At 39.4% G+C, this 23,092-nt stretch overlaps 1 protein-coding gene across 2 annotated transcripts in view; it reads right to left on the reverse strand.

The window, feature by feature from the left end:
- Zfand3 (zinc finger AN1-type containing 3) overlaps positions 1-23,092 on the reverse strand; it is a 234,702-nt gene that overhangs the window by 68,716 nt on the left and 142,894 nt on the right. Inside the window, exon 3 of one of the 2 annotated variants that reach the window (XM_036167964.1) lies at positions 3,906-4,088. The exons of the other annotated variant lie outside the window; for it this stretch is intronic. Within the exon in view, the coding sequence (XP_036023857.1) occupies positions 3,906-4,088 (183 nt within the window). The remainder of the gene's footprint in view (positions 1-3,905; positions 4,089-23,092) is intronic. 2 annotated transcript variants of the gene reach the window in all.

The raw sequence follows: 23,092 nt of genomic DNA on the forward strand, positions 1-23,092 counted from the left end.
AGTGTTCTATCTGCAAATGTCTGCATGCAAGAAGAGGGTACCAGATGTCATTATAGATGGTTGAGCCACCATGTGGGTGCTGGGAATTGAACTCAGGACCTCTAGAAGAGCAGCCAGTGCTCTTAGCCACTGAGCCATCTCTCCAGCCCTCTTGGTTGATTGTTAATTGACAGTAAGAAGTTGAAGATAGATTTAAATGACACTCATTCTCTTGATTAGAAAAATAAATTTAAAACTCGCAATAATTCCAGATCTAGGCAATTAACAAAGAATATTTACCAAATACCACAAGTTACCTGGTGCTTAGCTTTGGAATAACAAGCTCATTTCCTATCAATTCCTATACCCATCTCCACTCCTCTCTATTTGAAGCTAGGAAGGACCCAGAAATAAAACGACGGTCCTTATAAATATCAGCATAGCCTGCCCATCTACCTTCCTTACTGCTAGGCAAGCCACAGCTAAAAAGCTTTGAAAGCTGTGGCACCATCAGCCCACATAACCTTACCTGGGTCTCCACTACTTGGAGATACGTGTCTCACAACAGGACTTCTAAAATATCCACCACACCACCTTCAACAAGTCCACACTGACCCCAAACCCAGCACCCATCTCCTCAAGGCAGAAGAGTTGCTTTCACCTGGGGACAGCAGAAAAACCCATTCAGCAGAGTTTCTACAAAGGACTGTATGCTGCTGCCTCCATCAAGCCCCAAAATTGTCATATGCCTATTTGGAAAAAAACATGCCAGATCCTCTTTCTTGAAAAAAGCAGCTTAGTCGTAGGCAGATATCCAACCTTCATTTCTGTAGAGCACTTAACCTGATACCTACTGTCATGGGCTAAATACTCATATACTGACCAACCACAGTAACACTCAGCAAAGACTCCTAAATCAATGTACAAACCACAAAAACATAAGTCCAAATGGCCATCAGCTCAGGGCCTCAGCAGCCTTTTTCCATGGCAGGTGTCAGGCTGCAGTGGTTCCAAGTGCTGACCAGAAGTTCTGTGACCCTGGAAGAGGTGAACAGGCCTCTGTGCTTCAACTTTTTCATCTATAAAGATGGGCATAACTGTCCCCTTGACGTTGCAATATAAACTACATGTTACATTAGAAGAGAGTTTACAATATAGCAAACACTGTCTTTGCTATTATTCAAAGTCCACGCCTGAGGCTCACCTCTATTCCTTGGCTTCTATGATCTGCTGTCATTCTCTTCTCTTAGTTTACCTCCTCTGTCACTTCTGCTACCTAAATTAGAGGAAGCAGAAGTCCACCCTCAAAGCTCTGACCCACTGCGTCTCTCTTAGAGTTACACTGTCTAAAGCTAATCTCATTTCACGGTTTCTCAGGTTTTTAAAGATCTGGTGATTGCAACTTGCCAGTGTGGACTATGATGACTCAGTGTGTGTTGTGTTCTTCACTTAGGGAGGTTGCACTGAGTGGCGCAGCACCGAGTGGTAAAGGCTGACCTACATGGAGAGACAAGAGTCTAAGCCAGTGCTTCTCAACCTGTGGGTCGTAGCCCTTTGGGGTTACATACCAGATATCCTGTATATCAGATACTGGCATTAAAATTCCTAATAGTAGCAATGAAATAATTTTATGCTTGGGGGAGTCTCCACACCATGAGGGACTGTATTAAAGGGTCACAGCATTAGGTTGAGAACCTTCTGGGGTTCTAAGGTCTAAGCCTTCTGGATAAAATGCAAATGTACAAGCTAGAGAGAGGAAGGGTGCTGGATACATAGCAAATAGAATGCATCTCCAATCACTTTTGTGGCCGTGGACAAATTATTTGATTTATTTGTAAATAATGATAATTTGTCCATGGCTACAAAACTGGGTTGTCATGAGCAAAAAAAAAAAAAAAGGTACAAAACATGTCTTGGGCCTGAAAGTGCTTAGGTGATGAGCTTCAAGTACCTCAATCTCATATGCATTTTGGTTGACTGGTTTGTTGTGGCCTAGTCTTGGCAAATGCAGCTCAATCTAGGTTCCATCCAATGAGATCCTGACCAGCTCCAATCATTCCCTTAGGCCCTTTAGGCTTTAACTTTAGGCTACAGAGCTTTAAAGAAAACTAGGTAGAAACAGATGTAAGTGGAGAGTAGGTATTTTTCTAACATGGTCATAGCTTTCATCAGCTCCTTGATAAGCAAGTGGTCTATAATTCCACTTGCTCTCTTCGTAAATGATTTCCACACTTTTCCTAGTAGCACTGAACAAGTTATAATATTAAAGTCTCTCTTTCTCTGGAATGCTACCCTTCATTATATACCCATCTCTATTCTCAATAATGCCGTAGTGCTTCTTCCAAACAATAGTGACACTATCACCTTTTATTGATCAGAACCACAGCTATTGTTCAAAGTCCCAGTAGCATGGTTGGGCAGTCAAGCTTCTATCTCTTGGTCATAAGTAACTTGTCCAACTTCACATCCTTCATGAATGGCCCTAAAGGAGTCACTAGCCAAAGAGGAGCACCAGGCAGCTTTCCTCCACAGCTCACGCTACATGTGTAAAGCACCTCTTCACAACAGTGTCTTCAGTACCATTTCTGAGTAAGCCAGTACCCTTCAATAGCATTTACTACACAGGCTGGCCTACCAACATATGTGCAGACGGCCATGCATCAGGTTTTCAACCCCAGAATTCTGAATGATTGGGCTGGACCACTTCTGATGTAGAGATCTGTCCTGTGCAATGTAATATATTGCTCTGAAAGTGTGTGTGTGTGTGGGGGGGGGGGGGAGATGCTCACTCCTATTTGCCATCCTCTGATTTAATGTGACAAATATATTAAATGTCCCCGCTAAACAATAAATTCTTTAAAGATCTTTTTTGTTTTATATTCTCAATATAGCTCATGAAAGGATTTAAATATTTGTTCCCTGCTAACCTTCCTTAAATTAGTAGACTGGATAGCCTAAAACTACCACATTTCTAAACATTCATTAAACTTGAAACACTAAATTCCAACCTTAAACAAAGCATGAGAGGCAAAAACTGCTTTCATAATACCTTTCTAAATTTGAACAAATATTATGAGTTACAGCTGTGTCCCAAAAGAAATAGTTCTAGCATTATAAAGGTTAACTAGGCAGTATCTTTACATATCACATACAAAAGAATAACAAGAGAACCAATGGTATGGCTCAATAGAGGCACGTATACACAGGACTGACTAACTGGGTTCAATCCCCGGGCCTCACAACAAAAATAAAAGAACCTATCTTCTACTTTCTTCACACAGTCTGTGATTTTATTACCCAAGTTAAACATTTAGTCAAGGCCAGTTAGCAGAGGCAAGAGTTCAAGCTAAGGCCATAGATTCTAAATGCTTACTATACATTACAAGTCTTTGGGCTCCCTTCTTTTCAGACAAACTCAAGGAAAATAATAAAGACTAAAAGTGTTCTTTAAATCCTCAGCAGAAGGCTGATGAGATATCTCAGTGGGTAAAGGCACTTGTCACTAAGCCTGAGGACCTGAGTTTCACCCCTGGACCATGATGGAAGCAGAGAACTAACTCCTGAAAATGGTTCTCTGCCCTCCAGATGCACTATGGCAAGTGTACCCCCACACACAAATAAATCTCCTTAAAATGTATTTTTTTTCTTTTCTTTTGTTTCTTTTTTCTTTTATTTTTTAACATTCCCAGTGGATTCTAATGTGAACCCAGAGCTGACAGCTACTGCTCCAGACGGGTTCAAAAACTTCATGGCCTTATATAGTAAATGTAGAAGGCTATTCCTAAGAAGACCTTACATCCCAGGGAAGGACCGATACTCCGCTAACTTGCTGAGTACTAAACAGAACCTGAGGTTAAGCACCCATGACCAAGGCACTCACGTAAAGTTCCTGGGCTATTCTGTGACTCTTGTGGCTAGGGACTTACATTCCTCTTTACTCGGTGAAGTTACATTCAGTTCTGTCGGAAGTGACTGCTGACTGGGACTAAGAGTTGGCGTGGTTATGGAGGTATTGCTGTTGTCACTGGTGGTCTCTTCAGAAAACAAATCTGATTGGCTGTTACTTGTACTTGGGGCAGAATCATCGTCTGGTTGTTTCTTTTGAAAATCTAAAGAGAAAAGGAGGTAAGAAAGCTGGTTTAATTGAAGAGCTTATAGCCAGAGTAGTCACTAGAAAATTTATGTTAGTATCAATGTTACATGCAACAGCAACAAAGGCTAATGTGGGTAATTAAATGAAAAGCATGGAAGTAAATCACCCATTAAAAAACAAACCAAATACACAACCAAATGAATGACTTGTAGAAAATGACATAAGTTAACTTTAAATTTAAAAATTAAAACCCTTTGTTGTTCAGATGACGGTAGGCACTGACTTCAACACTGAACTTTGAAAACCAAAAGATGCATGTTAGCATTTCAGTAGAAAGAGAAAGAGGAAGAAGAAAAGTGACTGACACTAACACTGAGAGACCGGAAGGAAATGGCAGCACAGCAGACAATGTATTTTAAATGGCAGCAACTGTTTATCGTCATGTATACCGTCATGTATACCGTCATGTATACCGTCATGTATACCGTCATGTATACCGTCATGTATACCGTCATGTATACCGTCATGTATACCGTCATGTATACCGTCATGTATACCGTCATGTATACCATCAGTAACGGGGTAAACACAAAAGAAACGAACATAACAGCAAAGAAAACACAGATGAGGAAACGGGCTCCACTTAGCTTACTACAGACAAAGACACAAGGAGGGTGGTTTTCTAGTTAGGGGCCTCTGATTTCTTAAGTCGATGATGGGAATACAAATGTATTGTTACAATAGTTTCTGTATAATTTCATTTAAAGAAATTCTAGCTCTTGTATGAAATACAGACTGCATTTATCAATTTGAAGAAATGATCTTTAGAATTCTACATGGTCTTACCTTGGAAGGAGAGAAGCCACAGCTATCATGTTCTTTAGCCTTATCAGAACCACTACATCTTAACCCAGTGGGGTAACAGCTCATCTATGACACAATGGGTGTGTCTGCATAGCTCACTCATTCCCATCAGTCCTCAGGAGAGCGCTCAAGCACAGGCAACACTACTTAGTTTGTAAGTAGTTAAGAGCACGTGAAGAGCAGAGCACTTCACACTGACAACAGCTCATGGAGAGCACAGCGTGTAGATGGGAAGCTCACACAAGAAAGAGCCCTCCAGGTTAAGCCCCACCCATTTCCAGCACTGTTTCTTTTGTGTATTTCTCCTAGCCATTTCTTAGTCAATGTTTTGACATTTTCAAAGTGATTTATTTACCTTTATATTATTGTATAGTATTTATCAAAAAATGCTACATAAAATAAAATATTGCCCTTTATATTTTATAATATAAAGTATAAAAGATTTTTATATCATCTCATTAGTACTCCTATGTCAAGGATTACTGTGTCTTTTCCATAACTGTTTACCAAACAACTGGGAATGTTATAAGGCCCAACAAGACATGAAACAGAATCCAGTGCATTGAACTGGAATCTAGTACATTCTTCAATTCCTCAAGACAGACACAAATTCACTGAAGCACAAGAACCTGCTGCACTAATTAAGCATCGTTTTTTTCCTTCTGGCCGCATGCCTGCCTCAAAGCATCCCTTGCTCATTCGTTTCATCCATCACCTACTATCTGACTAACACCAAGAAACAGAGTGAGAAGACTTCCCAGCACCCACATGGTGGCTCACAACCATCCTCTGGTCCAAAAAGATTGACTTACATATTTGAAAATGGGCATCTGCAGCTTCTTCCTTCCTCCCAGGTAACTGCAACTGAAGACTGCTTCCTTACGAGACCTCCTACCCAGACCAGACAAGCTCTCCTTGTTATGCTGTACTTAATAAAACACTGGGTTCTGAGAAGCCAGGATATGGAGTAGGTGCCCTCTATCAGACGAAGGATAGCCCACTCGATCCCAGCTTTCTGGATACATGTCTGTTGTTTCTTAAATTGTCATTTCTTCATTCCTACATTTTCCCAGTCAGCGTTCCAGACCCAGCAACATAGGACAACACAGCAGGTCCTATCTGTGCACTTTCTCAGGAATTAAACTAAACTGTTTTCTACTCTTCCTACTGTCTCATGGAACTAGCAACCGCATTCACTTGCAGCTGAACTCAGATGCCTGGGGATCATGTCCTCAACCCTCCATCTCAAGCCCCAGCAGGCCTCCTCATTCACAACCGCTGACATTCCTGACCACATGCACATCTCTACCACCACTCTGCCCTAATAGCTCATCAGCCCTACTTCACAGAAATTCTTGTGTCCTCTCTTGGTTCACTGTAACCCATTCTCCACAAAGCAATCAGAATGATTATAAGAAACAAAGAAATAAAACTCCCATAAAAGCCCAAATTTTTATGTCAGTTCTGTACCTAAACCCTTGAATGTCCCCCTACCCACATTGCCTCTACAATCAAATCTAAGCATGGCGACCGAGAGACTCTAGCCCTGTGGGCGGAAGACAAATGCCCCAACTTTACAAAGGAACATTAGGTGACTGTCCAGGCTGCCAGCTGTCTCTGTCTACCCTGCAAGACTCCTGAAAGTTGCTTGCATCCTTCTCCCAGTTCTCAGGTAATATTATATCCTTCTGAGGTCTTTGATGTGGTTAAAGACTAGATAGTTATAATTTCCTCAGTTATGATAAAAGATAAGTTAGATATAAAACCTTAGACTCCCAAATATAAGATAGATAGGATATCTTTTTTAATATTTTAACTATAATTCTTGCTTGATAATTGTTTTCTTATTTGTAATTTTACTATGTAAAAGTTAATCCTCCTTTTTTAACAAAAAAGAAAAGGGGAAGTGCTGTGGATATCACTCTGTATAAATACTCTGCTGATTGGCCAGTAGCCAGACAGGAAGGATAGGGTAGGCGGGACAAGGAAGAGGAGAAGGCTGGGAACAGGAAGGCTGGGAGAGGACACTGCCAGCCGCTGCCAGGAGAAGCAACATGTAAAGACAACGGTAAGCTACAAGCCACGTGGCAAAGTATAGACTAACAGAAATGGGTTGATTTAAGAGTAAGAGATAGACAATGGTAGGCCTGAGCTAATGGCCAAGCAGTTTAAATAATGTAAGTGTCTGTATGATTATTTTATACGTGGGTTGTGGGACTGCGGGAGCTTGGTGGAACCTGGAGAGAAGCTCTCCAACTACACATCCCCTTAAGAGAACACTTGTGGGGAGAGTGAGATGGCTCAGCAGGTAAAGCATTGCCAGACAAGTCTGGTACTTGGAACCTGATTCCCAGTGCAACGAGAGAACTGACTCCTAAAAGTTTCCTCCCGCCTCCATACATGTGCAGTGGCACACAAAGTCAGTTCCTCACTAACACATCTCACACCACACACATGCATACACACAAATAATATAAAAACTGAGGGAAAATGGCTTCTGGCTACCTTTTTATCTTGAGCCACTGATCCTGCTCGCCTGTCCCTACCCGTCCTCTGACTTCTTTGGTCTTCTCAGCACTCTAGGCTTTCCCCACATGGCGTGATGGAGACCTAACCTGGGGACCCAAACCACTCACCTTTCAACACGACACAGCACTACCTCAGTATTCAGATCACCCACTGAGGGTGGTAATGAACCCAAGGGTGTGGTCCTTGTCTAGCCTTCACAAGCCCTGGTTAGAAACTCAGATCAACCAAGCATAAAGGCTTACCCATATGCAGAAGGCACTTAAGACACATAATAGACAAATGGACATCTTAAGCACTGTAGACCCAGCCCCTAACATAACGCATGCCATGTAATAAATAATCTAGATTTGTTGAGCTTAACTACTGGATTCTGGTGAATACACAAAGTTTAAGAATATCAGTCTTCTAAGACACTAATGGATTTTAAATTGCTATAAAATTTATTTATAGAAAGCAAGAATGCTTCCACTCACAGTACAAACATTAAGTATCCCTGTCAATAAACAGATAGATATCTAGGTTTACAAACTATTCCTGCCACCCCCAATCCTCTAAAAACCTCAAAAAAAGTCTTTCCAACTACTCAGTATGGGTAACTAGTGTCTCTGAAGTTGCCTCCTATATGATCAGATTCAAACACAAAGTTGTAAACTTGTGTTGAAGAACAGAGATGGCATTAGATTAGCTCCCAAAGCCTGTCCTTAAATGCTGTTTTCAAAAAGAGTCAGCAATATATAAAGCTGACACGGTTTGTTCCTATGGGCAATTAAACTTATTTTACAATGTGGTTTGTCACTGAAATTATAGAGGCTAGAAATTCTTCACTCTAGGTAGGAGACTGTTCTGAGTGTGAACTACCACAGGTGTCTGCAAGAAAGCTTGCTCCTTAAACAGGCATTTATTGTGCAGACTATACAGTTTCTCATTTACAAGGAATATATTTACATCTAACATTACAGCAAATACCTAACAGTACATTAGTATTATTGTTAACATGCACCAGAGACACACTTACCTCTTGGTTTAAAAACAGTATGTCTCAAATTGTTTGTAAAAATTGAAAATACAAGTTTTGACTATTAGGACATTAACTTAGTTTCAACATAATGTGCATTTGATAATGTATGCATATATAAATACAACTCAATAACAGACCAAAGTGTTGAGTGAAAAAAGTTAAAATGGTAAACAGTCGGGCTAGAGAGATGGCTCAGCGGTTAGGAGTACTGACTGCTCTTCTAAAGGTCCTGAGTTCAATACCCAGCAACCACATGGTGGCTCATAACCATCTGTAATGAGATCTGGTGCCCTCTTCTGGCCTGCAGGGATACATGAAGACAGAACATTGTATACATAATAAATATATCTTTAGAAAAAAAAGTTTCCATAATCTAATAAAAAAAAATGGTAAACAGTCAAGTTAAAAATCTAAAAAAACAAAAAACAAAAACAAACAAACAAACAAACAAAACACCTGCTGTGTTTTGAGACTTTTATTTGGTATTGGGGATGTGGCTCAGTGTACAGCACTTGCCTGCATATACAATGACCTGGATCCTATCCTCAGGACCAACATCACCTCCAAATAAAGTATTCGTTTGTTTTCTTTTCTTTTCTTTAATTTTTGTTTTTTTGTTTGTTTGTTTGTTTGTTTTCGAAACAGGGTTTCTCTGTGTAGCTTTGCACCTTTCCTGGAACTCACTCTGTAGACCAGGCTGGCCTCGAACTCACAGAGATCCGCCTGGCTCTGCCTCCTGAGTGTTGGGATTAAAAGGGTGTGCCACCACCGCCCAGCTTTCATTTGTTTTCTTATAGCTAATCCTGGTCACATTAGAACTGGCCTTCCTCAAGCCATTAGTTGATGCCATTCATTAACAACTGAAATGGCACAAGTGTAGTATGGGCCTAACAGCTGTAAAGGTTGGAACCTGAAAGATTTTTGTCAACTCAAGCCTAAGGTTCCAAATGCACCACAAAGATGCCCCATAAAGAACTAGAAAAACATTTTGGAATAAGTTAGAAATGAAAGGTCGTCCTCTTTAGAAGTTCACTGTTTTTATAACTGTATCCAGTTGTTAGCCTTCATTCTGATATAACTTTATTGTGTTTGCTTGAGACAAGTTCTTACTCTGTAGCTGGCTTAGAACCCAACATTATATTGACTGAACCAGTTATATCTGGAAATATGTATGTATATACAAATACATATATGCATGCATTAACAACTAATGAAAAAAAAAGAGACCATGAATTTGACCACAAGTGGGGACGGGTATATGGGAAGGTTTGGAGGGAAGAAAAGGAAGGGAGAAATGTTATAATTAAATGGGAATCTCAAAAACAAACAAGTCACATGTCCAGACGCAATGATGAAGGCCTTGTAAGAAGTGGCACGGAGAAAAGCAGAAGATGTGTGGGAGCCCAGCTGCTGTGGGAGGGTCTGTGTGTCCGATGTGTGGGAGCCCAGCTGCTGTGGGAGGCTCTGTGTGTCAGATGTGTGGGAGCCCAGCTGCTGTGGGAGGTTCTGTGTGTCAGATGGGTTGCTCTGATTGGTTAAAATAAATAAAATGCTGATTGGCCAGTAGCCAGGCAGGAAGGATAGGGTAGGCGGGACAAGGAAGAAGAGAAGGCTAGGAACAGGAAGGCTGGAAGGAGACATGGCCAGCCGCTGCCATGAGAAGCAACATGTAAAGACACTGGTAAGCCACAAGCCATGTGGCAAAGTATAGACTAACAGAAATGGGTTAATTTAAGATAGAAAAGGTAGATAACAAGCAGCCTGCCACGGCCATACAGTTTGTAAGCAGTATAAATTTCTGTGTGCTTTCTTGGTTGGGTCTGAGTGACTGTGGGACTGGCGGGTAAGAGAGATTTGTCCTGACTATAGGCCAGGCAGAAAAACTCCAACTACACCCAGTGACCTGTGCACAAGAAGCTCTATACTGATATGATAACTACTGCACACAATACTGTACACACACACAGGCACATTCTCACTGCAGAGAAAAGAATACAGCTATTATATTTTCAAGAGTGTCACAGACAAAAAGAGCCTCAAAGAAATCAGTCTGAGTTTGATCTAAGTCAGATCTCAAATAATGACGCTGATCTCAACTTTGGCTGTTCTACGATATATGGACAAGAGATAATCTAAACTTTCTATCAGGATCATTAAGTTCTATTATGACCTTGTAACATCCAAGTATGTGAGCATAGTAAGCCCATACTAAACCAATGCTTGCTTATTGACAACAAAGTCTCATTTGGGACCACTATGGTTTCCAGGCAATGTTCTAAAGTACCTGTAAAATTCTGTAACTGATAGTCTGACTCCTAACTCTAAAAATTGTGCTTTGGCTGTCATACTATGTTGATCTTACTTTGGTTATGTCTAACTGGCTGCCACTCAAGCTAATAAATGAATGTATTAAAACACTCAGATCACTATAAGAGAGAAACAAGCTATTGGTATTCCAATGTGGTACACCTGCATCCATACAAAACCTGAGAAAACTTTAAAAAGATCCTAAACACACAAAAATGGAGCCAAACATGGCTTCCAAGTCTCATGTTTCTCATACCAGCCGCAGTAACCAGATGTGTCTTCCAGCTGCCTACAGGAGGAGCCAGTCACCAGTCGCCATGCACTAAGCTAAGTTACACCAGCAGCAGCTGACATAGCAGTTTAAGATTCGTCTCAAGCAATCAAAAAACAATACAGATGCTCAGTAAAGACAGATCCAAACAAGAAAAAACTTCTAAACAAGCAGCGTGTTTAAAAATATACATAGGCTTGGGAGAGAAAAGAAAAAGGATAGAGACAGTCATTGATTAAAAAATAGTTTAAAAATAAGAAAGTCCTTAAAAAATAGAGTAAAAAATATAATAAGCCACGTAAAGATGGAAAATACAAGAGTCTGGATTCTGTCTGTTATTGTGTTGTCTTTAGATTTTTCTGATTGCTAATAAAGAACAAAAGCTGCTAATGAGTGGGCCGGGGGGCCAGACCAGGGCCATGACAGGTTTCTAATAGCCCTGTCAGGGACCAGGCCTTATGTAGCATGAATCTTAACAGATCTTATTAATAAAAACAAACCTGGAACCAGGTATTGGGGTGAATACTGGAAGATCAGAGAAGCAGAACAAGCCATAGTCACCTCACCTTGCCAATTCCTCAGCTGATCCTGTTTCCTCAGACTGGAAGCCTCTGAGTCCTCATCCGAATGGATCTCACCTGAACTGCTGCTCAAAAGCCTAAAAGCTTAGCCAGCCTAAAAGCTTCTAGTTTCTGGTCTTCACACCTTATATACCTTTCTGCTTTAGGCCATCACCTTTTGAGACTAAAGGCGTGAGTGACCATGCCTGGCTGTTTCCAATGTGGCCTTGAACTCACAGAGATCCAGAGGGATTTCTGCCTCTGGTATGCTAGGATTAAAGGTGTGAGTGCCACCATTTTCTAGCCTCTGTATCTAGTAGCTGTTCGGTTTTCTGATCCCAGATAAGGTTATTAGGGTGCATAATATTTTGGGGGCCACAATAACACCACATTTTGCCCTTTTTTGTCAAAAATTTTAAAAAGCTTATAACTAATACAAGAAAAACTATCCAATAAGTATATACAATATATACAGTCAAGAATTACATTAACAAAGTCCAGTCCAGTAACATTTGATAAATTGGCTGGAGCTGAGCAAGTTCTCAGGAAGACCACAACTAAGAAGCAACCAATCAGCAGGCGCCCCACAGCCTCTGCTAGCTCAAGATAGCTATCCCTACCCTGCCGCTGGAAAAAGTTCCTAACCCCTAGAGCTACCTACCAATCCTCTAACAACCCATAAAAATCCACCAATCAGCCCCCAGACTAACCTCTCCTCCCTGGAATTCCCCCAACACCATTTAAAAAGAGCCTGGGAGCTTCTCTCAGGGTTGCCATTTGCAACTTTGTCAGATGGTTTGACCCCAGCATGCTGGTAATTCTTAATAAATGCTCTTGATGACTATATACATAAATGGTGATCTTTTATGGGACTTCTCACAGATGCTAATAATAAGATACACTGGATTATGAAAACTGCAAATTAAACCAATTTATATATTTTGAACATCTTAACTTCAAAATGGGAAATCAAAAGGTGTGATGCTTTGGGAGAGATTATGCTTTTCTTTCCACAGAAATGAGAGGTTGTGGATTCATTCCACATTGATATGGATCAAGCTTGATCAGGGAAGACCCCCCACCCCCGAAATCCCAGCTACAGACATAAAGAAATAAACCTAGAAAACCCTACAAGACATGTCATGTGTATTTTACCTGCTCAAACTTAAGACCAAAAAAAAAAAAAAGAAAAAAAGAAAAAAAAGAAAATCTTTGACTTGTGCACACCATGTATTCCATATTGTAATGTATGTTACCTTTAAAAGTTTATGTATTTTCAGAACAAGGGGACCAAACACCAATGAAAGTGGATGGCCCAGGTTATCCAGCATTTCAGAATGCCTCTGTTATAGTCTCCTCAGAATTCTACATCAAAAACAGTTTCAAGGCTGCTGGCTGGCATGATCCAACCTCACAAACTACTCTAGCCAAGACTTATCAATTATACTGATTTTCTCAAGGTTCCCCCAAAGATATCAGTGACCACAGACAGCAAGTAGTAGTCTACAAAATGATGTCCACATTCCCAAAAGATGGGTTATGGATGTTTGTTATTTAAGTGGGGGTTGGTTACAAGTTGTTATTGGTCACAGTCAGAAAAAAAGTTAAATTCAAAAATCTCTTTCTAAAGGAAAAGAGGATATGATATAGAAATGATGAGATAAAAGGGGTAGATTATTGAATCTACTTTAATCTGAAAACAACTATTAATCTCAAAATATTTTACACTAGTATGGATTTTGGCTTACTGATACAAATTTAAAGCTAATTTTGTTATATTGTACATACATTTCTATTCTAGTTTAAGGTATTGTAACTATGCAGCTCATTTAACAATGCAACATAAATTTTTAGTCCTTGAAAGTTATTACTACAAACTATTTATGATAATAAAGAAATGCAGGTTGGTAGTTAGTCATCTAATCAAGCTTGTAGTCATATTAGGTATATTTTCAAGGTCAAACAGAGATGTATTTTAGATAGGCAGGTGGTCTTCAAATACTTCAGAGGCCTACAGAAAACAGCATTTAAAATTATTTATTAACATAAGGCTTTTCTTGATAGCGAGACATGTAGGCTCCAGACAACACTAATTTACTTCAAAGAAGATGATGATGGACATGATGGACATCAAAGAAATTCTGTATTGAGTTTACTTTTAAAAAAAAAAAAAAAAACGGTTGATTTATTGATTTATTTATTATGTATACAGTGTTCTGTCTGTACATATCCCTGAAGGCCAGAAGAGGGCACCAGAGTTCATTACAGACGGTTGTGAGCCACCATGTGGTTGCTGGGAATTGAACTCAGGACCTTTGGCAGAACAAGCAGTGCTCTTAACCACTGAGCCATCTCTCCAGCCCCCGAGTTTACTTTCTTTATGGTAAAAGCTAGCCATTTGGACAAAGAAACGGCCCTTGTCTCAATTGCTGACAGTATACTGTCTAAACTGGACCAGCAGGATGCAAAAGAAACTGCCAAACATTGCCAAGACAAGGTAGGACAGTCCTTCAAAATTCTTTGCTTCTCAAAAATGTCTCTCAGATATTCCATGCCTATAGGCCAAAGATGAATGTCTTTAGATACTAAGTCCCTTATACCCAGTCACATAATACAAATTGGTTTATCTAAATTTCACTTAAAAACAAGTGAAATCTTGTTAAACTAATATATTTGGAACTATACTATTTTTACTTGCAAGCATGGACAATGCACCCTGAATAGGAAAGGGAAAGGCAGATGCCACCCATCTAAAATTATCTTCAAAATATTGGTGGTAACACAGGCAAATTCCTCTTGATATCAATAGTAACACAGAGTAAGTGATTGTGTTCTGTGCAGGTTGAATGCTCATGATCTCTCACTCCTATTCAATGCATCCCAAAAGCTTCAATCTTGCATCAGAGACACAGTACTTAATAATCCTGGCTAAGAGAACAGTAAGGTGCATTCCAGTCCTCACCATCAGTCCTTAGATTTACATACAAGGGCCCTGGTTTCTAATAAGGGATGGAATAAACAGCCATGTGAAACACACCTTTTCTTGGTTGTTTCCAAAAACAACTGTACACTACTATCTATCTACTTCAGAGCTCATTCGATGGTCACATCATTAAACCAGTTTTGCTTTGAACCCTGGCAAGCTCAAATGTCAGCTTACACTAACCCTGATGATTGGACAGACGTCTATGGTATGCATAGTCAGAATCTTCTCATCTTACATTACATCAGAATTTTACCTTTGTGCAGATTTCTTCATTTAAAAAGAAAAAGTCATTGTTCTCAGTCATATACATATGAATCACATACACATACATATAACTTTAAAACTGATTGCTCAAGTATTTGTTTTAGAAATAGATCATAATAATCAAATAAAAATACCAAAATCCCATTTTTTAATGTAAGTGATTTCACAAAGAAAAGCATCTAAAATGGCAAATGTTAATACCTGCAACAACAATCATGGGAACAGCCTTGGGGCCAGGGCTATACATTCCACTGTCTCTTCCAGAGCAGAGAACACACTTAGAATTATCAACCAAGGTATTAGAATTTCTAATGAGAGGCCATAGTTATGGATGACTTTTTTTCTCATTTACATGTCCAGGCAAAGAATACAGGCAGAAGAAGCATCTACTAAACAGAACTGAATAGTTTTTAAGTTAAGACATGTCAGGTTTAAGTAATAGATCCAAAAATGCTCAGAAAGTACTGGATAGACACAATGACCAAAGTGGCTAAGCAGTGCAATTCCCTATGAACTCCACCCTTCAACTGTTTCATATAGATCTAAAACAGACCTTTTCACCTTAAAATGCCATCAAGAGAAAATCTCCTGGGTGCTGGAGAAATGGCTCAGAGGTTAAGGGCACTGACTGTTCTTTCAGAGGTCCTGAGTTCAATTCCCAACAATCACAAGGTGGCTCACAACTATCTATGAGATCTAATGCCTTCTTATGGTGTGTAGGCAAACATGCAGACAGAACATTGTTTATACAATAAACCTTAAAAAAAAAAAAAATCTCCCAAACACAACCAGCCCCAAAGCTCCCATCTCATGGATGATTCCAAGTTCACTCACTCAGCTAGGTGTATGAGTAACACTGTAGTACAAATTCAAGGGAAAGGGCTAGCATGACAAGGAGAGTCTGTAGCACATTCCCAATTTCCTCTCTAATTTGAATCTATCAATATGATAAATTCTATTCATGTTTCCTCTTGAAAACTAAAACAGAGAATGACAAGGAAAATCACTCTCTCTCCAGCAAAGTCCTTGCTGTGTCATTAAAGAGTCAGGAGTGAATTGAGGCTAGAGCACTCAAGCAGTCAGGTCCTTCTGCAAGACACCTAAAGGACCAATGCCACTTAGTTCAGACAAAGGTATGTCACCCCACAAAGCTAATGGAGACTGCTGATCAGTCCTGATCTCAAGTTAAAACTGCAGCAATACTTTTTAATGGAATCAATCATATCCATGAAACAGCCATCACAAACAGGAGTGTATCACTGTGTAGTGTACCAGGTCAGTTTAACCAGCAGAGTTGATGGAAATGTACATCAGTGCCCTTGGCTAGCCTGTGTGGCCCTGCAGCCTGCTTCCTGAACCACGGAAACACAGGAAGCGGGGTAAATCCGGCTTACACTAGTATCAACTGTAACGAAAGGGGCCAATTAAAGCCTCTGGAATAAAATTTTACTGTATGAGTTTTTATTAAGCTGCCCAAACTATCTACATACAAAAAGTTATTCTGACTAACTGACAAACCAAATGACTTCAAAAAATATGTTGAGCAGATTCTGACACACACAAAAAAAAACTTATAGAATTATCTACAACAGTGTCTTTGTTTTGTTTTGGGGTTCATTTTTAAACTGAAAACACTATGGAGGGCACCACCTGCCTTTTAAACAAAGAGAACAGAGGGAGAGTGAAGAGATATCTTGCTGGTTAAGAGTACTTGTTGCTCTTGCAGAGGACCCAAGTTCACATGGTGGTTCACAATCATCCATAATGCTATGACCAGGGATCCAGCACTCTCTTCTGACCTCTGCAGACAACAGACATGCATGTGATGCTTATATAAGCACCAGGCAAAACATTCATACACATAAATTTTTTAAGTTTAAAAACGAAGTTTAAAGAAGTAGAACAGAGAAATTATTAAAGTGTACTGAACACAAAAAGTTTAAATTTAAATTCAAGTTTTTGGTTTTTTTTTTTTTTTTAAGTTTTTTCGAGACAGGGTTTCTCTGTGTAGCCCTGGCTGTCCTTGTTCTCACTCTGTAGACCAGGCTGGCCTCGAACTCACAGAGATCCATCTGGCTCTGCTTCCCGAGTGCTAAGATTAAAGGTGTGCTCTACCACAGCCACAGGGCTGTTATGAAGTTTTATTAAGTACTTGAAGGGATAAGCTTGAAGGGATTTCCAGTGTCCAAAAATGGGACAATTTTAGTATCAAATGGCAATAAATGTAATGGATCATAACCAAATAAAATAGAAGCCCATGTGTTTATACAAGTCAAAGAAAAAGTTCTTCCTTACAGCGGAAAATACACTAACAAAACGAAACTATATAGCTAATAAAAAGCATGAGTGGTACCAACACTAGTGGGTAATACTTCCATGAGAAAAAAAGGTGTTTACATGGATGCAAAGTATCTCCAGTAAATTCCTTGTCAATCAGAAAATTAATGCAATGGCTTCACAGTGCAGGCACTGGTGGATACCACCTTAGTCGTATGCCTAATGACATGATGCCCTGAACACTTCAGTGATACTTCCCCCAAAACAGATTCCTTGAATCAAGACGGGGCAGGGGACCAAACACAAACTTAGGAGAATATCAAAGGAAGCAGCCTATACTCCTTACTATGAAAGTCACGAACAACAAAAATAGGCTGAGGTAATACTCCACACTAAAAGAGGCTTAAAGAAATATGACAACTGAATGCAGTCAATGAATTAAGACTTTGAGTTGGGCATGGACAGACACAGAAAGGATATAATTGGAACAAGTAGTAAAACTTATAGACTGTGGGGTTTGATAGCAGAATTGTACCAAGATTCAATTTCTGGTTTTGATGCCGATACCACAGGTATCAAGAGAGCTCCTTATTCTTTTAAAAACATATTTTTTTAAAAAAAATTAGAGATAAAATGTCTTCAACTTAAGTTCAAACACATTAGGAAAAGATGCCTGCCTGTTCATGTGCCCCATGCATAAGCATACTCACAGAATAATGAGTCAGTAAAACAAACAACGCTCAACCTATAAAAAGAATACATATGAGGCACCTTGGTGGGTTTTGGTTTTGGTTACATGGAAGCAACTTGAACATCCACTGACATATAAAAGAAAAATTGTTACATACAATGGAATGTTGAACAACCTTAAAAAGAAAACAGATTCTGTTTTATGCTATAATATTAAGAACATTATGTTAAGTGATATAAGCTCATCAGACACACACACAGAGACACACATACACAAATAGTGAATGATCCTGTTTACAAGTGGTATCTAGAGTAGAGAAGCTCAGAAGTAGAAAGTAGGAATAATACCTGTTAGGATCCTTTAAAAAAAAAAAAAGAGTAGGGAATTGTTTGATGTGATGTGTTATCAGATTTGCATGGTGAATGTTCTGAAGGCAAGTTGCAACACTCTCTGTTAAGATGACAAACTCATCTAGAACAAATTTTTCCAGAATTAAAAATGTTAAGTTGTTTTATAAGTCTAACACAAAAGCGGCTACTTCACCATTCTCTATAGTGCTAGCAACCATAATGTTCTGTAGAAGAGGCAAATGTGCATGCACAGAAATTGACAACAGTAGAACATGCAGGCTTACGAAGTGCTATCTTTAATATACTATCTCTGCATAAAATAAGGCTTTTTAGGTGTTTTCTAGAATTTGTGTGTCCACTTTTTTTCTCAAAAGTCTCAACTGAAATTCATCAGACTAGACTGATCATGTCCAGGAGAGAATGAAGAGGAACAGTAAAGTTGCATAATGACTGAGGAGGTTTTGTTGTTGCTATTTTGTTTTTACACAGGCATGGTCTTCAATACTGTTTAAAAACAAGACAGAAACCATGACAAATATGATTTGTCCACAACCCAGAGCTAAGCCTGTTCTCTGACATACTTGCACTGCACATGTGAACTGTCAGGGAGCTGTGGCTTCTTCCCTGGTGCAGCCTTGCCTTATAACAACCTTCACCACGACTGTGGGATATCCCCTGTAGGCCATGTATTCACAGCTGCATCATCTTGCACTCTTATTTGTTATGTAGACATTTTAGAGAAATGGTATTCAACTGCATGTTGCTCACTAAAACTAGCTTTCTTCAGTGCTGCATTTTACATACATCTGTACTAAATTATATATATTTAATATACTTCATTTAAATTTCTGAAAACAATTCCATTTTATAAATTTATCCATCTTCTTGCATCTTCTGAATTAAATCATTAAAAAAATGAAAAAAATTTAAAAACTTGACAAAGAATAAAGGTAGGTACGAAGCCAGGTGCAGTGCTGCACACCTTTAATGCCAGCACTCAGGAGGCAGAGGCAAGCAGTTCTCCATGAGTGCGAGGCCAACCTGATCTATAGAGTTAGTTCCAGAACAACTAGGACTGTTAAACAGAGAAGCCCTGCCTCGAAAAACAAAAATATAAACAAACAAATAAATAAATGTAAAGAGTGAAGAGGTCATTTAAGTCAGACAGTCTGCATACATTTTGAAGTTGGTTATAGATTGTCTCAGCCTTCAACTTGCTAGGAACCAATATCAGGCAAAACTCTGAGTGAGATTCTACAAACTGTTAGATCATGTCATTCTTTCCAAATAATCTCTATTTGTCCTAAAGTGAATTGCAAAGAAATAATACTTATAAAAATTCTCTTTTAAAATCTATAGTTTAACAACATACAAAGAAATAGAGAAGTATGTAATTGGCAAGCTCTTTGTGAAACTTAAGAGACCTAACCATAGAGCCTGTTGATCCCAGACTGAGAAACCTGATGCCTTCTTTCCAACCTACCCCAAATTTGTCCCATTACGCTCTGTGGTTTTACCTCGACACTAAAAACAAACCTAGCTAGATCTCAATTAGCCTGATCTTCAAACCAATCAAGTCTAAGCCAGGATGTGACCCCAAGAAGAGCACAAGCAGTGCATACAGCCCATCTGTGGTCGGCCTTGAGTGCACGCACTGCAATTAATGAAACCTAGAACATCAAAGACTGATGCTCTCTGGCAAAGGCAAATAGCTATGAAATCTCTGCTGATATCACGGAAGAACCGCCGATAGTCCTCCATCTTATAAACCATGCCAGAAATGATTCAATTAAAACATCAGGTGGGGAGAAAAAGAAAAAAGAAAAGAAAGAAAGAAAAAGAAAGGGCCCATTCCTCTTAGCAAGGAGTCTACACTATTCCAGAGTTAGGCATATAGAGCCTGGAGTTAAAGATGGCTAGGAGATTCATCTGGCCATTGGATGCTTCTGGCCTATCCAATGGTATTCCTAGACTCAGAGTTAGCCAGTAGAAAAAGAGCCCAGTATACCTCTGCACTCACCTGGAACAGACCTTCCACAGCTTGGAGCTGGTGAGAGGAGGCTACAGTTCACAGATGCCCAGGCTCTTGCTGGTCTTATCAAGATTTAATAACTTTCTTGACTAAGGATTTCTCCATTTGCTGCCTGTCCTTGGAACTGCCAGAGACTTTGTTCTGTTTATAGATAATTTTCAGTAAATGGTTGTTTTCACTAGGGAGAAAACTACAACAGCGTCCCATAAGTTTCATACTCAACTATTTCAAGAGAAATGAAAGCACAGGTCTGTGGTAGTAGAACCAACATCTTTTGTATATATTACCAGTTTACTAAACAATTTACACTGCTTTAAAAAAAAAAAATCTGTATATTTTTACAATAAGAGAATATTAACAAGGAATTCCTACATAGTAATTATAAGCAATGTAAACTTAAAATGTCTTCCATCTAAACAGAGATATTGATAACCAAGAATACAGGCACCACCATGCCGCCCTTTTAGGGATGATTTTAATGGGTTTCAAAGCTAAGCTACACAATCACTAAAATACTATATATACATTTCCAGCCATGTATCATCTTGGTTGCTTAGAAACCAGGCCTGAATAAGCAGAATTAGAACAGCAGAAGGAAGAAATCTTTGTTAAAAAGAGGTTCAAAGAAAAATGCCTAGACTGTGATTATCTGTTTTGAAAATGAGTCTATAAAATAAACAAACATAATGAGGTTTAAAGATCCAACCGCATTTTAATTCTTACAGCCCTATAGCAGCACACCATAACTTATAGCTCATCAAAGAAAAGGAATGTGTCTGCATAATCCCATGCATCAGTGTCCAAAAACCACCAAGAAAGGTCAACCTGAGACATAAAAATATTTAATCTCCATTCTATTCTGTATCATAACATTGACCAGATTTTGTAAAGCAACCATTAAATATGTATATTTAAGGAAGAATTTTAATGAGTAAAAATGCAATTTTTAAAAATGCTACAAATAATGTAATACCTTTTAATCACACTTAAAATGATGCCTGGAACTGGTTCTAGTCTGTATAATCCATGAATATATTGGATTATATCTAAGCAAAATGTGATCTTTGGCAATGAAGCAAATACAAATGCTCATGTTAGACAGTATCTAAATCAGCCTCTTAGACTATACATGTACCCTCAAAAGGAATAAACTCTAAGAATGAATGTCTAAGACAAGAAATTCTCACAAATTGCTGTTCTTGTATCCTTTTTAAAGGAGGGGATAAAATGATTTTTTAAAGGCTGACAATGGCTATAATTCCTGTAGGGAATAGTAAATTACTTCAAAAACCAGTAAGAAGTATCATATACTATTCTCAAACCTTCCAGCATGTTCTCCCTTTGAGACTCTTACCGTTCATTTGTTTGTGAGCTACAACCTTGTGAAAGTTATACAATCTGCAAGCAGTCACCATTTCTCTGGCTGTACAGAGATAAAGGAAGGACTCAGTGCACAGCAAGGACAGTGCCCTCCATGTGCCATGTGTCTATGGACCCCCTGTGCTGCTTTCTTGATGCTTGTACATCTGCAGTTCCAACTGCTTGATGTTCCCTTAAAAGCCACAGTAAACACTTAATGTCTAAGAAGATCGACCTTTCCTTGAAAAGACCCTCTTCTATTGAACCTAATTCTAGGACTATGTAAGTTTTATTTAGGGTCTAATGTGACTATCTTTGAACCACAGTAGATTCAATCAGTGGGAGCTACTCTCCTCACCTTTGTCCTACAGATGACCTCCCTGCCACAGACATCATCAAACACCTTCACCTCATTTCTTATGACATTTATCCTGCTTCCACTTCAGCTGACAATTCTGAAGACAATAACCCGATTCCTCAGAAATCTTCCACTCTCTGTTCTAGTGACACCCTACTTTCCTCCCTTATTCTCAGAGCTCTTTCCTTTCCTTATTCCCAGCTGTCCCCACTTTTCTTTCCCAGGCTCCCTCATGATTCACTCTTGCTGATCTTATACTCTTTATGTACATCAAAGCCAAACACACACGGTCCACTATTTGGACAGTGTCGTCAGTCCCCACTCCACTTATAATCCTTTCTTCTGCTCCATGGGCTCTAAAAAGAACCCAGCAAACCTAGATCAATTCCAGTATCTGCTACTAATCTTCATTTCCAAAATTTGTTAGAAAGATTTGAATGACTGGACTAGGGTCAACTCAAGTCAACAAGCTTCTCTCCCGTCTCCACATGCTGGTTCTTTACCCTCGATATACATATATATCTACATACACACACACACACACACACACACTGAAAGCTCTCCAATGACCCCCAAGTGGGCACTTCTTTGACTCTGCCCTCCAACTGTTACAATTTCATTCAAGCTTCTGGAAACAAACCCTTGCTTGACTGAAGCTGAGAAAGAGGTGTACTTGGAACTAACAGAGCAATGTTTGCATGGCAAGAACTAACAGCACAAAATAACCATCACTAGTGGCTCAAATGGACCATGCCCCAGAAAGCAAACACGGGTTGAAATGTGTTTTCACATTTCTTTAAATGGGAAGTGATTTCTTTTTGTAAGGTTCAAGGAGGACTAACGTCCCCAATGCGAGAAACTCTTCCACATACCAGAGGAGAAAGGTTCGGAAAGCCTCGTGTTGGGTTGAGGGCACAGACTGGTTAAGGATGTGACAGGTATAAAGCTCTGCTCCTGTACCTCATTCTCTTTAAGAACTCTGGGCTCTGGAGACTGCCTCACAAGCACAAGGGCCTGAGTTCAATCCCTACTGCAACCAAAAAAAAAAAAAGCCAGCCATGTGGCCTACACCTCTAATCCCAGCAACGGGAGACAGAGACAGGCAAACTCCTGAGGCCCGCCGGCCAGCCAGCCTAGCCAACCAGTGAGGTCCA

Source organism: Onychomys torridus, chromosome 18 (genome assembly GCF_903995425.1).
Source record: "Onychomys torridus chromosome 18, mOncTor1.1, whole genome shotgun sequence".
Classification (NCBI taxonomy): Eukaryota; Metazoa; Chordata; class Mammalia; order Rodentia; family Cricetidae; genus Onychomys; species Onychomys torridus.